Consider the following 14502-nt stretch of genomic DNA (forward strand, 5'->3'; position numbering starts at 1 on the left):
TTTCTTTAAAGCCCTAATCAGCCTCGGCCATGTATACCTGAAGGAGCATCTTGTCTCCGTTGTTCATCCCAGACACTGAGGTCCAATTCAGAGGACCTTCTGGTGAGAAGGGAACAAGGGGGGGTTATTGGGTTGTCTTTATTATATATTTTGTGTTTTTGTAATGTTATGTTGTGAACTGCCCTGTGATCTACGGGTATAGGAAGGTATACAAATTGAATAAATAATAATAGGCATAGGGCCTTCTCGGTAGTGGCGCCTGCCCTGTGGAACGCCTCCCACTAAACAGGATTGACTTTATTGACCGTTACTGGTGTGCATAGCATAGATGCCTTTGTTTGTACAGTACCATGCATCTGCAGGCAGCTGAGCTTGGCTGGATCCATTGGTATGTGGAAATGTAATTTTGTTTGCTTAGAAGATGTATCTATGATTTATGCTGACCCAAAGCACATTTTGGAGTAGCCATCCTCCACGTATCTGGGCTATTGTTGACTATCCTCAATGTGCACACCCTTGTCTGTGTCAGGAAGTTCTGGGGAGGGGGGCCACATTTATTGGCATATAGCAGAGAAGCCTTGGGTGTGTGCTTTGCCCTGGCTCAGATCATATTTTGGGGTGGGCACCCCCAATTATATATTTATTATGGTGTTCCAAAGTCATCATGAATTTATGAGCATTTTGCAAGCATGATGTTTTCATCTGAATAACATTATTGTTGGCATTCTGGGATACACGAGCTTTCCTTCTTTTTCTTCTCGCTTTGCGCTTTCGAGCCAGGAAGGCGCTGGGAAGAACTAGTGACGAACTGAAGCGCCGCGTGGAATTAGTTTCCCGCATTCGGATTTGCAGCCTCCAGGTTGACTTTCAGTGCAGGCGCGCCCGCAGCCTCGCTTCCCCACCTCTCCCCTTTGCAATCAGTGCTGCCCTTTATTTAATTAGGGCCCCTCCCACCCGCGACTGCCTTTTCCCGGACTGGCTGGGCATGTCGCTTGACCTCCGGTTGGTCGCTCTCCGGGCCCGCCTCTGAGAACTCAGCGCCACAGGCAGGGGAGGGGCAGAGCGCGAGGGGAGGGGAGGGGAGGCAGGCAGGCAGACGCCGTGGGGCCCAAGCTGCAGCTGCAGCAGCAGCGCCTCTCCCACTTTCATGCAACAGAGCGAAAAGGCTCCGGGAGAGAGAGGGGCGGCGCGAGCGGTCCAATCCGCGGGAACGAAAGCAGCCTCGGGGCGGAGCCAGGCGCGCCGCTACCCAATGATATGGGCGCTGAGGCGGGGCGGAGCGCTAGGAGAGCTTGTGAGGAGTCTGAGGCGGCGAAAGAGTCCGGATTCGGGAGGCGAGTTTGTTGGTGGAGCTGCTGAGGCTCGTCTCGTGCTCTCTCTGGCGCCCGTTATAGCAGCTGCGTAGTCGCCGCCGTGGTCGCGCGCGGGGCCACTGAGGGAAGACCGCAGGCTTCGGAGGTACCGGCGAGGAGGAGCGGGCGGAAGGCTGCTTTTTCACGGCGAAAGGAGCGGGAAGCCGCCCGGGGTAGAAGTTTGGCTGGACTCGCCGCCGCTGAGGAAACTTTTCTCGAGGGGCCGCAGCCGGGGAAGGAGAGGCGGCTGAGGCGTCGCCGTCGCTGCCGCCGCGGCAGCAGCAGCAACAAGAGCGGCAGCCGGGGCTGGGCTGCTCCCTGCCGGACTCGGGGGCGCTTTTTCGGCCCTGGCCGGGATGTACCTGGCAGCGGTCTCGGCGGGGCGGCGGCGCCGGGGCGGCGTCGGCTGGCCCTGGGCGGCGGGTTGGCCTCAGCTGCTGCTGGCGCTGGTGTTCCTGGGGGAGTCCGGGACGCGGGCGTTCGTGTGCCTGCCTTGCGACGAGTCCCGCTGCGAGGAGCCCAAGAACTGCCCTGGCGGCGTCGTGATGGACATCTGCGGCTGCTGCTTCATGTGCGCCCGGCAGCGCAACGAGAGCTGCGGGGGCTTCTTCGGGCTGCACGGCGCCTGCGACCGCGGGCTGCGCTGCGTGATCCGCCCGCCGCTCAACGGGGACTCGCTCACGGAGTACGAAGCGGGCGTCTGCGAAGGTAACAAGGCAAAAAGCCCCTTCTAAGGCGGGCGGTCGCCTCTTCCTTCCAGGCAGAGGGGCGCGGAGTCTCTCCGCCCCGGCGCGGACCGACGAGCGTAGAGCTAGCGCGTGTCTTGGGAGGTTGGGGGGCGGCGGCGGAGAGAGGGATGGGGGGTTTCTTTCCGGGAGGAAAGTGGGGCGGGGAGGACTGGGGTCCTTCTCAGTCCCCACTTTGGAAGTATTCTGGTGCTTCGGGGGTCTCTCCACCCCACCCACGCCGAGCCCCACTCCATTTTTTCAGTACAGTGATAGTGTGAAATGTTGGCAGCATGTACCGTGAAAGCTGGTAGGTATATTGGAAGGAAAGGTTGGGGCTTCCAAGTGTGGCGTGTTGTCTCCGTCGATTGCATGTTCTGACTCTTGCCCCCCCCCAACCCGGCTTTCCTCATAGTTATTTTCCATACTTGCCCACATCATATGCAGGTGTTCATCCCCCAATGTGCACTGCTTTAAAAAAAACCAAAGAGACGGTATCTCTCTTTAATGCTACAGTGGCTCAGAGTAGTATGTGCACGCGTGTGTTTTGCCGGTATAGAACCTATTGCTTCCCCCTCACAAGGTGGATGTTGCGTTTTCCTCTTCTGTTTCGTCCTTTACATTTTCCTCTCCCTTTGCTTATTGTCCCCAACGGTCGTGAATTTTAAAGTGGCTTTTGAACTAGGGCATGGAAATAAAAAGCGTGTTTTTTTTTCTGAAGTCGGGATACGTTCTTCCTTATTTTTTAAATGTAGGTACCGGTATCTCTGGTCCTAACCGTTCGATTTTGGCTTTGGTTGGTCTGCTCTTTTTTCAATCTGTTTTTGTAGCCCATTACTAACCATGTTTTCCACCTACCGGTAGTAGTGAGACAGTGTGAGTTGTATATTAGTAGGCGCAATTAGGGCTACAGTCGTCAGTGTCTTGATTTCCCCCCAGTCCAGATGTGCAGGCAGATGGCTATTGATTGTCATGTAGCAATCCAACTTTTCTGCAATTTTAGTTTTGAAAGCTATCATAATTGCATAATTTTTCTTTAATGGTATATTTTCAGAAACCTTGCAACATGCAGACAATATTTGATAAGAGTAGCTTTATATCATAATTGGATGATATTGCTTACCCATTAGTCCTGATTCATATGTTTTTTGAAATGTCAGATTGACACCTGTCTTTTTAATCTTCTGAATTCAAACGGTTTGTAATCAGTAATGAATGAGAATTCTTGAATCAGTAAAGAATCAAAGGGTGAGACCATCTATTGAAATGTTTAAAATGCTTATACCTATCACTTTATCCATCATTTGGAGGGGGGTCTGCCTTTCATTTTCATGCAGAAAAGGAGGCAATTCAATTGGCTATAATTTGTATTGTACATTAGTCTTCTTCATAATAGATTGGAGTCAAATAATTGGAAATACAGTATATGAATATTTTGCTTGATAGTTGTGTAAGTGGCATGAGAAAGTTCTATCTATCCATTTTCACCTCTTCAAACATTAGGAAAGTTTGAGATACTATAGTGCAGATGAGAATCAAAATCTATATGGAAATCTTTTGTCTTCCCCCTCCCTTATCATTGGTAACTTAAAACAAGGATGATTTTTGTAGATCCACTAGAGAGCAGCCGTGAGTTCAGGAATTCCTCTGAAGAACGGTAGTAAAGTCACAAAAAAGCGCACACTCCAACTGTTTAAAGATAGCTAGTGCCCTTGTATCCCCCCAAATGACATTTAAACTTAACAATTGGTACATACATTTGTTCATAGTTTAGTTTTACTTTTACTACTCTTGGTTATGACATAAATAAGATGTCGTTTTCTGTACAGGTTAGCTCTCCTTTGCACATTTTCAGTTGGGTTTTCTGAACATGATGAGAATCGGCATGAATCTGTCAGGCTTTGGCAACTGTTTGGAGTTGTAGTTACTTTACATGTTTGTATGGGGAGAGTTTAAATATGAGGATCATACAAGCATAATAAGTTGTGAATAAAATCTCTCATGATCTTCCATTCAGATGTTGCATGTTTTCCATGTAATTACACCTTAATTTTTATATGAGACGGAAATTATATTGAAAACTTCCTATAATGCTTTGACACTGCCGCCTCTAATGTATAGCAGTCTAGAGCTTTCTGGCAGTTTTAGGAGAACTATAATTCTTTAGAAGTGATGCAATGCTGGACTTCAATGGAAAGCACATCTGGCATTCCCCTGCTGAAAATAATATGGATAGTCTCTCAAGAGGAGACTTCAGCTAGTGGTGGACTTGACATTAGACCCAGCTGTCCCAGTTCCAACTATCCCACAGAAACAGTCTACAGAAATTAGCAAAACTGTTGCCATATAAATCACTTAGCTGCATGAGTATGCATAGTTGAAGCTTTTGGTCACGAGTTGGGCTGAAGTCTTAGTAGCTTTGAATTTGGCAACACATTCATAAGATTATTTTGAGCTTTCACATGAAAATATTAGAGCTAAAATCTGTTAATGATTCCAGCAATTGAATTGGGACCAGTGGTTGAGTTTACCGTTTCTTTTCATCTGTTGATACAACAAAGCTTTACTGGGAACAGTCTTGACATGAATATCATTTGTAGATGAAAGCCTATCTGCCACAAAAGAGTAGGTTTTCACATTTTTACAAATCTATTCTCTTTTCAGTCTTTCTTACAATAGAATTTTTATCCTGAAACGACCCCTACTGGTCACAATGTAGAACGCTGTTTAAAGCTTTTAGATGGGTTCATGAAAAACACTGACACAGCCAAAAATGTGTTCTCAGTCCAGTGGTTATTAATATGGATCATGGTTTAATCTGCAGTGGCAAATTGTTATCTCAAATCTTCTGAAAGCAGTATGTATTAAATAGAATAAAGCAAACACAGCAGCTGACTGATATTTTTGTAATGTCATGGTGGCTTAACAATAAGGGTGTTATTTAAATGTTCTCGGAAGAAAACAAAATTTATTTTATATATTTACATAACATTTCATATAACAGCATTAGGTGTGCGTTCTGATTTTGGAAAAATATCCATTCAGGACTGGGACTACTTCTTGCTACTATACTGTAGCTATACTCTGTGTTCTGCTTCCTAGATTCACCATTGTGGAGTTCCGTTTTAACATTGCTCTAGCTATGATTCCATAGTTCAACAGTTATTTGCCGAAAGATGTAATGCTACTGGTATTCTGCTGGTCTTGATCCCTTTGTGGTAAAGTACCATATGAACTCATGTAACTAATTTCATAAACCTTCATATAAGTAACGAGCAGCGAACAACTCAAAACTATTTTAACAATATTGACAGCAGATGCATTGCATTAGAATGGTGCCCTGACACCATTTTAATTACTGAGAAAAGATTGGTGCTGAACTGGAGAGACACTCCAATGTAATCGGGTCATGTATGTGATGCCAATAAGCAGTTTTTTGAGCTTTGTTGGTGGGGTGGCTGTGAAATAATAGATCTATAAAAGTAGTAGTGTGGAACTTGTAGCACTCCAGACTTCAGCTCCTGTTATCCCTGATCATTATCCATGCTGGCCTTGGTTAGGGGACATAAACTACTATTTAAACTATTTCCAGTATTTGCCCTGGAAACTATTATAACATTTGGCAATATTCCTCTGGGAGGTCTCTGTTTAGAAATAGTTTGGTTTCCTTTCAACTGTGTAAACCTTCACTTTCCCTTCTGGCATATTTGCATGTCATGGACTCAACTTAGTCCTGACCCTTTCTATAACAGTGCTAGTCAATGTAGTTTTCCAATACTTCTGTAAAAGTTCATAAAGCTTTTTTTTTCTTAAGCAGTGCTACTTTTATTAGGGGAATAACTGGTGATGAATTCCTGAAGTTGCTGCACCTGATTGACATAAGGTGCCTAAAGCTCATTCAGTGACCTTATTCCAGGCACTGTCTCTTTGTGTGACTTACCTCACTGGTTGAGCACCTGCTTTGTGTGTAAGTTCAATCCTCTTCATCACCAGGTAGGGCTGGGAATGTTTCCTGTGTGAAATCCTGGAGAGCTACTGTCAGTCATTGTAGACAATGCTGAGCTAGATGGAGCTATGGTCAGCAACAATACCGTGTTTCTCATATTATAAGACATGTCTTATATTTATTTTTTCCTCAAAAAAACACACTATGGCTTATTTTCAAGGGATGTCTTATTTTTTTCCTCCTCCTCCTGCCGTGGCCGGCATTGCTGCTACGCCTATCACTATGTCTTATTTTCGGGGTATGGCTTATATTCCTTGAATGCTTAAAAATCCTGCTATGGCTTATTTTATGGGTATGTCTTAAAATATGAGAAACAGGGTATATGGCAGCTTCCTATCTTCCCTGTGATATGAATGTAATAAATTAATAATATACAGTATCAAACTACTTGTTTCCATATAAAGCATTCTAAAATAACACATCTATGGCTACTGCTCTATAAGTGTCCCAGGTTCCCTGGATCTGAATGCTATAGCTTCCTAAATTTATGCTAAATTTCCGTAAGAGGTTAAGAGGAGCCAGGTCAATAACCCATCTAGTCCAGGGTCTTGTTCTCACAGTGGCCAACCAGATGCCTGTGGGAAACCTGCAAGTGGGATTTGAGCACAAGAGCACTCTCCCGTCCTGTGGTATCCAGCAGTTGGTATTCAGAAGCATTGCTTCCTCCAACTGTGGAGGCAGAGCAGATCCATCATAGCAAGGAACTTTCCATAGCCCTCTCTTCTATGAATTTGTCTAGGCTAGGGGTCGGCAAGGCTTACTGGCCACTTGCCGGATCACTGCTACGGAGATCCTCCGTGGGCTGGGCCGGTGCAGCGCGACACCGGAAATTGCGCCTGCACAGAAGCTATTTTCGGCATCGGGGCATGCGCAGATGCGATTTTTGGCATCTGGGCATGCACAGAAACGATTTCTGGAGCACGGAAGAGAGTCACGTGCCGCACTGCGCCGCTTTAGTGCAGCATGTGGGGACTCGCTGAGCAGGCAGCTCAGTTCGGGGGCAGCTTGTGGGCTGGTTAAATGGCCTCCGTGGACCGCAGGCTGGGGATCCCTGGTCTAGTCCTCTTTTGAATTTGTCTGTGTTGGTGACCATCATTGCCTGCTGTGGGGGCAAGTTCTATAGTTTAACTACAGTATGCACTTAACTATGTGTGAAGAAGCACCTACTTTTATCTGTCATGAATCTTTGAACATTCAGCTTCATTGGTTGTAAATGAGTTCTAGTTTACAGTTAATGAATTGTGTTAGTTTTTGTAGGAGATGTTTGTGATCAGCTTCATACTGTCACAAAAGCAGTATTTATAACAGGAACGGAACCTCAGGTCTCTCTTCTGTAGGCCTTTCTCCAAAACATACTCCTCATTGTCCCTATTCTGTGCTCTCCTCAAGGATACATTCCAGCCAAGCAAAAGCACTTAACTATGTTAATGCCTCTTGCTTGCCTGGACGGATGTGTGTGTGCTGAGCTCTCTGAATTTTGTGTGACTGGAATGTAAGCTAACAAAAAGGTAAAAGTAAAGTCTGTTGCTCCACCTACTTTTTGCCTCTGTTCCCACCCAACCCCATAAGGGAATGCAGTACTTGGGCTGAAAAAGATTCTCCACACTGATCTGTCATTTTAATATCATTTTCTCATGACTTTCCTTAAACAATCCAGGAAAGTACAGTTGAGTGAGATACTGCAAAATATTGGAGATTCTTAGTTTACTACCACAATAAACATTTTCACGGAGGATAGGAGTACTGTAAAGTTTGTTGAAAATGCCTTCATTCTTACCTTTGACACCTTGGCATGTTTTTCTTGTTAAACTTCAAAGGCTATATTTGTATACAGCACCTTTATCATGAATACTGATTTGCAAAGAAGTACTCTGGGATATAAAAGATGTATGGATTTAGTAAGTTAACTTCATTAAATGTTTTGTAACTGACTGCAGTTTGATACCTCAACTGACTGTTGCTACAGTTTTGCTCAAGAATAGCAGTATCATTTTTTAAAAACAAAACTGGCAGGATTATGTGGTAGCCTGCTCAGGCAAATCTGTTTGCTATGAAGTGAATCTGGTTTAAGCTTCTGTGTGCTGCTTCTATGTGAATATCGTTGCAGTATTCTGAACTATTTTGAGATTTGAGTATTCAACCAGACTGAGATGTTCAGGCTTAGCCTTTTACATCCCCTTCATCTGGAGGTTCTAATTGCTGCTTTCTTGTGCATTATTATACAGTAATATTTATATCCCGCCTTTCCCCCAGAATTGGGACTCAAGGTGGCTTACAAAAATTAAAACCAACTTGAATAAAATGCAGACAGCTTAAAAGATATAAAATATATGATTATGTTGTTGTAGTTGCACAATCCGGTGTCAATGTGAGATCAGTGGCTTTTGATATGATCAACCATGGTATGATCCTGGATTGGTTTTGTGAGCTGGGGATTGAAGGCACTATTCTTTAGAGATTCTGCTATTAACTGCAGGACTGGTTCCAGAGAATAGTACTCCCTCTCACACATTCACCCACCCCAGGCACATTACTTTGCCCCCAATACTATTTATATCAGGCACGTCCAACAGGTAGATTGTGATCTACCAGTAGATCACTGGATGTCTGTGGTAGATCACTGCTAGATCACTGGCACCCCTAAAAAAAGCTCACCCAAATTTTTCCTCCTCCCTAAAAAAAGCTGAACTATGACCTGAACCCCTAAACAAAAATGGGCCTCCCTCCCTCCTAAAAGAAGCTCATCAAGTTTGACCTAACCCCCCCAAAACAGGGCTTCCCTTAAAAAAACTCAACAGCTTTGACCTGAACCCCCCAAAAGGGGGTAGATCACTCCCAGTTTTTAACTCTGTGAGTAGATCAGAGTCTCTTGGGAGGTGGCCACCCCTGATTTATATGAAATCACTGGGAGCAGTCAATTGGAGTGCAATGTCTTAATTATGCTTATGACACTTCGCTCTATTTCTCTGTGATTCAGAAGTGGACACTCAAGGCTTCAGCTTTTCTCTGGATGTGGTGTACAAGAGGGACAATAAACCAGTATTGAATCCTGGCAGATAGAGCCCTTTGGGTGTATCTTGTACATGTCTACTCAGAAGTAAGTCAGGGCAACTAGTGTGGAGCTCCACCGCAGCACACCTGACCTATCAACAGTATCACTTTGCTTACTGAGAGGAAGATTGGTGAAGTTGTGGGGAGTTCAGCATGGTGCAGGTGCAGTGGGGGAAACAGTTCAGTGCTTCTGTTGCTTGACCTGCATCACATCACTGCCTTGCTCCTCCCTCATTCCCCCAGTCAACACAGCAGCAACACTGTGTACTGTACTGTGGCACACCTCCACAATGGCTGCCCATTGAAGACTTACTCCCACATAAACATGTATAGGTTTGCAATCCTAAATGTTCTTAATTTGTGGAAATTAATAGCTGAAGTAAAAGGGTTCTGGTCTGAATTCTGGAAGGGAAGAAGTTGCTTGAAACTTGCTGAAACATAAAGCCTTGTTGTCTCTGTGTCTCCACCCACTATGAATTGGAGTGTGACTGACTGACAATGCAACCTTAAAAATAAGTCTACAAATGTAGGTTTATTTTTAGCGCATCTTATCACAAATCCCTATAATAACCATTTTTTGCTCACCTCGGGTGGTACCTCGGGTTACAGATGCTTCAGGTTACAGACTCCGCTAACCCAGAAATAGTACCTCGGGTTAAGAACTTTGCTTCAGGATGAGAATAGAAATTGCGCGGTGGCAGCGGAAGGCCCCATTAGCTAAAGTGGTACCTCAGGTTAAGAACAGTTTCAGGTTAAGAATGGACCTCCAGAACGAATTAAATTCTTAACCCGAGGTATTGGAAACAAATCCACAAAGTTACTTGTCCACAAAAGATTACTGATACATTTCCCCCCAGTAATCTTTCCTAATATCATTACCTCTCCAGCTTACAAAGGTTTCCTGCCTTGATCTTCCAAGGATGATGCTTACTTGGTATAGGAGAGCAGACATGTGGTTATTTACAGGACTTGTTAATGAGATCTAATTAATAGGAGGGGAGGAGCCAAGGGCCAGGCTATTGGTTCAGGCAGATTAATAGTCAGTACCTTTGATCAGCTATATGGATTTCTATTTTGAATGGGGTATCAAGTATTAAAATTATGTATTCACATTGACCCTGCAAACTTAGGCGCCAAGAGTGATCACGTTTGCAGATAGAAACTTGGATCCAACTCTATAGGTTTCCATTATGTAATCTAACTCATTATTGGGTTCCTCTGCAGTATTTAAGGTCCTTGGAAGAGGGGGGGGGGAGAGCATATGCTATGCTTGAAATCAGTTTTTGCTGTATTAGTGTGAATTGAAGTTCTGATGTAAAATTCTGTAAGGATTTATTCCATTTTGATCAGTAAGCAAGTGAAATTCTTCATCTCAGTTCACTAATATATTCTCATTTCATTATAATACAATGGCTGCATTATTATATATCAGTGTTTTAAAATACATTGGAAAATGTGTTATTGTCTATTCCCAATAATTTGATGATATCCAGTTGGATCCATACGAAGTTAGTTGCACTTTGAGATCGGTGTGAAAACATGGTTCCCATTCAAATTAATGGAACCAGTGCAAGTAACTGTAAGTAATTTGGTCATCTCATCTCTTAAGCATGTAAGACATTTGCCCCCAAAATATCTGATTTGTATAGAACTGAGAAGACCTCAGTGACATTGTTAAGCTAGGTTTTAACACTTGTTTGCTTGAAAAACTTGAGGTTGGCATCTAGAATATTTATCCTGGTAACTATGAATGTTTTTTCTAGTCCTCACAGACACAGTTCCAAAAGTGAACTGACAATGTAATAAGTGTTGGGTCCTATTATTTTAGCTATCAGGGATAACTTCTAGATGTTGGACGTTTCCAGAATTCCATTTAGTGTCACATTTACACCATCGCATTTAATCAGGATTGACCACTGATTCAGCTTTAGCAACCAGTTTCCATATCACTAGTTTCTTCATCTCTGGCTTCATTGTCATTTCTCATATTTAGTATTTCATTTCATATTGAGTATTTCAATAGAGATATTTTACTTATCCTATAATTAAAGCTATTGGTCTCACTGTGTTGAGGACTAGCAGTAATCATTTAAGTTTCCATCATTATATCTGCATTTTAAAGGAACAATTTCCACATGAAGATATACTAGATACATATTGTTTTTAATTTCCTTTGTTGCTAGCCAGAAAAAAAATATTACTTTTCAAACCTACATTAGGAGTAAAAGCTGTGAGAATTTAATGAATTTTTACACGGCTTCAAATATTTGTCTGACAAATTTTAAACCAGAGGGCCTTTTTAGATGTTTGATTTATGATGAGAATGCATTCTTGTTGTTTAGTCATTTAGTCGTGTCCGACTCTTCGTGACCCCATGGACCAGAGCATGCCAGGCACTCCTGTCTTTCACTGCCTCCTACAGTTTGGTCAGGCTCATTTTGGTGGCTTCGAGAGTGCATAACAGTTACTTATTTGACTTTTGAGATGAAGTAATGGTCATACTGCTGTTTTTTTTTTAGCAGGTAGCCTGCTGAACTGAACTTTGAAAATACTGTGGTATTTTGAAACATATTTTTAAAGAGATTTTAAATTTTTACATCAACTACTTTCGGCTGATCATCTCTGTGTTGCTTTACTGGGAGGCCTCATCTTTTCAGAAATTATGAAAGAATAGTAGTTGCATGGTTACACCCATTTGATTTGTTCCTTTCCTTTATGCTTCAAGTTAAACTTGTTCTTTTTCCATGTTGTGTTGTTGAAGTGTGTTCGCAACCTTGTTTACAGTGGTACCTCGACTTCCTAATTTAATCTGTTCCGAACGGACCTTCGTAAGTCGAAAAAATCGTAAGTAGAAGCCTATGGGAAAAAAATAAAAATAAAAATTGTAAGTCGAAGCAACCCCTATTAAAAATTCGTAAGTAAAAAAAAATCCTATTCGTGCCGCATCCAAAATAGTGGACGGAGCTCCGTTTGTAACTTGAAACATTCGTTAGTCGAGTTATTCGTAAGTCGACGTACCACTGTATAAGTTAAAGTAATGGTGGGGAAAATAGTGAACAGCTTACCCCAATAGGAAAATTACCTTAGTGACCCGATCAATTTCCTGGTAGCAGAATATGATATGGTACTATGAACAACAGAATTAGGATAACTGAATGGCTTTTTAAAGAGTACATTCTGGACATGAGTCCTAACTGAAGCTTCATGGAGCGATCTACATTCTGCTATACTGTATGAATTGAACTGTGAAAGTGTGAAGTTTTGACTTCAACTAGACTTTGATCATTTTTATTTTTATTTTATTCTCTAATGTAACCTGAAGGGTGATAATTCCCTGAAACATGTATTATACAGATATACTGATGAGATATAATGAATAAAATTGGACGTTTTTGTTGTCTACACCCTGAAATGAATGATACTTGATACTCATCCAGGATTCTGTAGTCTTTTTAGAAACAGAAGTTTTGCCAGCGACCCATTCATTGCCTTACTCAATTAGGGCTTCAACTTGACTATATTTATAGGCAAATATATCAAGGCTGATCAAGTGGAGTTTCCTAAGAGTGGTAAAATGGCACCTAATGTTACAAAACAAAGATTCCATATGGGTTGTTATTTATAAATGCCAAAAAGGAGTTTGATAGAGCAGAATGGAGGTATCAATTACAGTTTCTGTAAAAAAAGATTGGGAATAGTTTTGATTTCATTGCTCAACTGATGTATGCCATCCAACAGCCTCAATATTTGTGAATAGTATAAAATTAGAAAAATTCTAAATTTCAGAGTGGCACTTGTCAAGGATGCTCATTGTCACCATTGTTATTTAACATTTCAATAGAATAGTTTGCAGAGTCTGTTGGAACACATCCAGGAATTGTGGGGCAAAAAGCAGGAGGTAATTACTTAAGAAGAAGAGGAGTTTGGATTTGATATCCCGCTTTATCACTACCCTAAGGAGTCTCAAAGGGGCTAACAATCTCCTTTCCCTTCCTCCCCTACAACAAACACCCTGTGAGGTGAGTGAGGCTGAGAGACTTCAGAGAAGTGTGACTAGCCCAAGGTCACCCAGCAGCTGCATGTGGAGGAGCAGGGAATCGAACCCTGTTCACCAGATTACGAGTCCACTGCTCTTAACCACTACACCACACTGGCTCTTCATGCAGCTGCTATAGTCCCAATTTTGAGAGACCCAGAGGAAATAAAGCCAGTCTTAAACATACTTGATATTTAAGTACATTTATATTTTGGAATGTAAGATAAAGCTGCAAAATTCTGAATGGTTATTCAGTTTGGTTATTATAAGCAGAGGACAATAACAGATAATGGGAAAAGATACTAAATTCTATGGAGAGGAACTCCAAGTAGGTATTTTGGAATCTGGATTACCCAGGATCTGAGAAAAATAAATAAACAACAATAATAATGATAAAAAATGGTTTATACCCCACCCACCCGGATGGGTTTCCCCAGCCACTCTGGGCAGCTTCCAGCAAAATATAAAAAATAATATAATTAAACATAACCACTCCAATTTAATTCAGGAAATGAGAAAATATCATCTAATTGGGAAAGTCTAAAACTTTAATGAGTAGGTAGAAGCACCATAATAAAAATGAATATAATGACTTGTATTCTGTTTGTTATGAAATCATATTAAAAGCAAATGATCATTCAGTTAAAAATATTCTGTTACATTTTCAATGGTCAGGCAAGAAACCCAGAATTATGTTGAAAATGTTCAGTCAATAAACTTTAGAAGAGTTGGCATTTCCTAATGTAAAATGTTTTATTTTGCTTGTATATTTGAATGTCTAAAGATACTGTTTGAAATTTAAGAGTTAAAAAAATGAACAAAGGCGTTTCTGTAAAATAAAATAGCACCCTTTGGTAACACTAGGAGGAACTTAATAGTTAGTAACTCAGACCCTATCATTTTGTCATTTAAAAAAACTGGAAGAGCATGCTCATCCAGGGTTGTCACCTCACTGTGGTTTTTTTTGTTATAATATTGAGTGCAAAAGGAGAGAATCATTAGGAGATATGAAGCTATGGGAAATGTGGAAACATGGGGTTTAATAGAACTTAGGGCTGTGATAAAGGAGGGACTAGGGGGCGGGGGAATTGCCATCCAATTTAAAACATGAAAAAGTTAAAATACTAAAACAGATTAAAATCACCTCTACTTCCTAAGCATCTGTGCAAGCTTGTCTGAACAAGAATGTTTTTGGCAGGAGCAGAAAACTACATTGAAGGTGTCTGCTTGATATCAATAGGCAGGGAGTTCCAAAGTGTAGGTGCTACCCACAGGTGTTACATGCTGGCAAGGTCTTACTGCTGTCAGCAGCAGGGGTGCCAACTTGAATAA

General features: G+C 42.1%; 1 protein-coding gene across 3 annotated transcripts in view; it reads left to right on the forward strand.

Moving 5' to 3' along the window:
- Window positions 1–1291: 1291 nt before the first annotated feature.
- The window catches only part of CRIM1 (cysteine rich transmembrane BMP regulator 1), a 128632-nt gene continuing 115421 nt past the window's right edge, over window positions 1292–14502 (forward strand). For 2 of the 3 annotated variants that reach the window (XM_035108298.2, XM_035108299.2), the window contains exon 1: window positions 1293–2060. In XM_035108298.2, coding sequence (XP_034964189.2) covers window positions 1709–2060 — 352 coding nt within the window. In that variant the 5' untranslated portion in view covers window positions 1293–1708. Of the gene's footprint in view, window positions 2061–14502 lie in introns of all 3 variants that reach the window. The other variant, XM_060272897.1, reaches the window with a different exon arrangement.

Source organism: Zootoca vivipara, chromosome 3 (genome assembly GCF_963506605.1).
Source record: "Zootoca vivipara chromosome 3, rZooViv1.1, whole genome shotgun sequence".
NCBI lineage: Eukaryota > Metazoa > Chordata > Lepidosauria > Squamata > Lacertidae > Zootoca > Zootoca vivipara.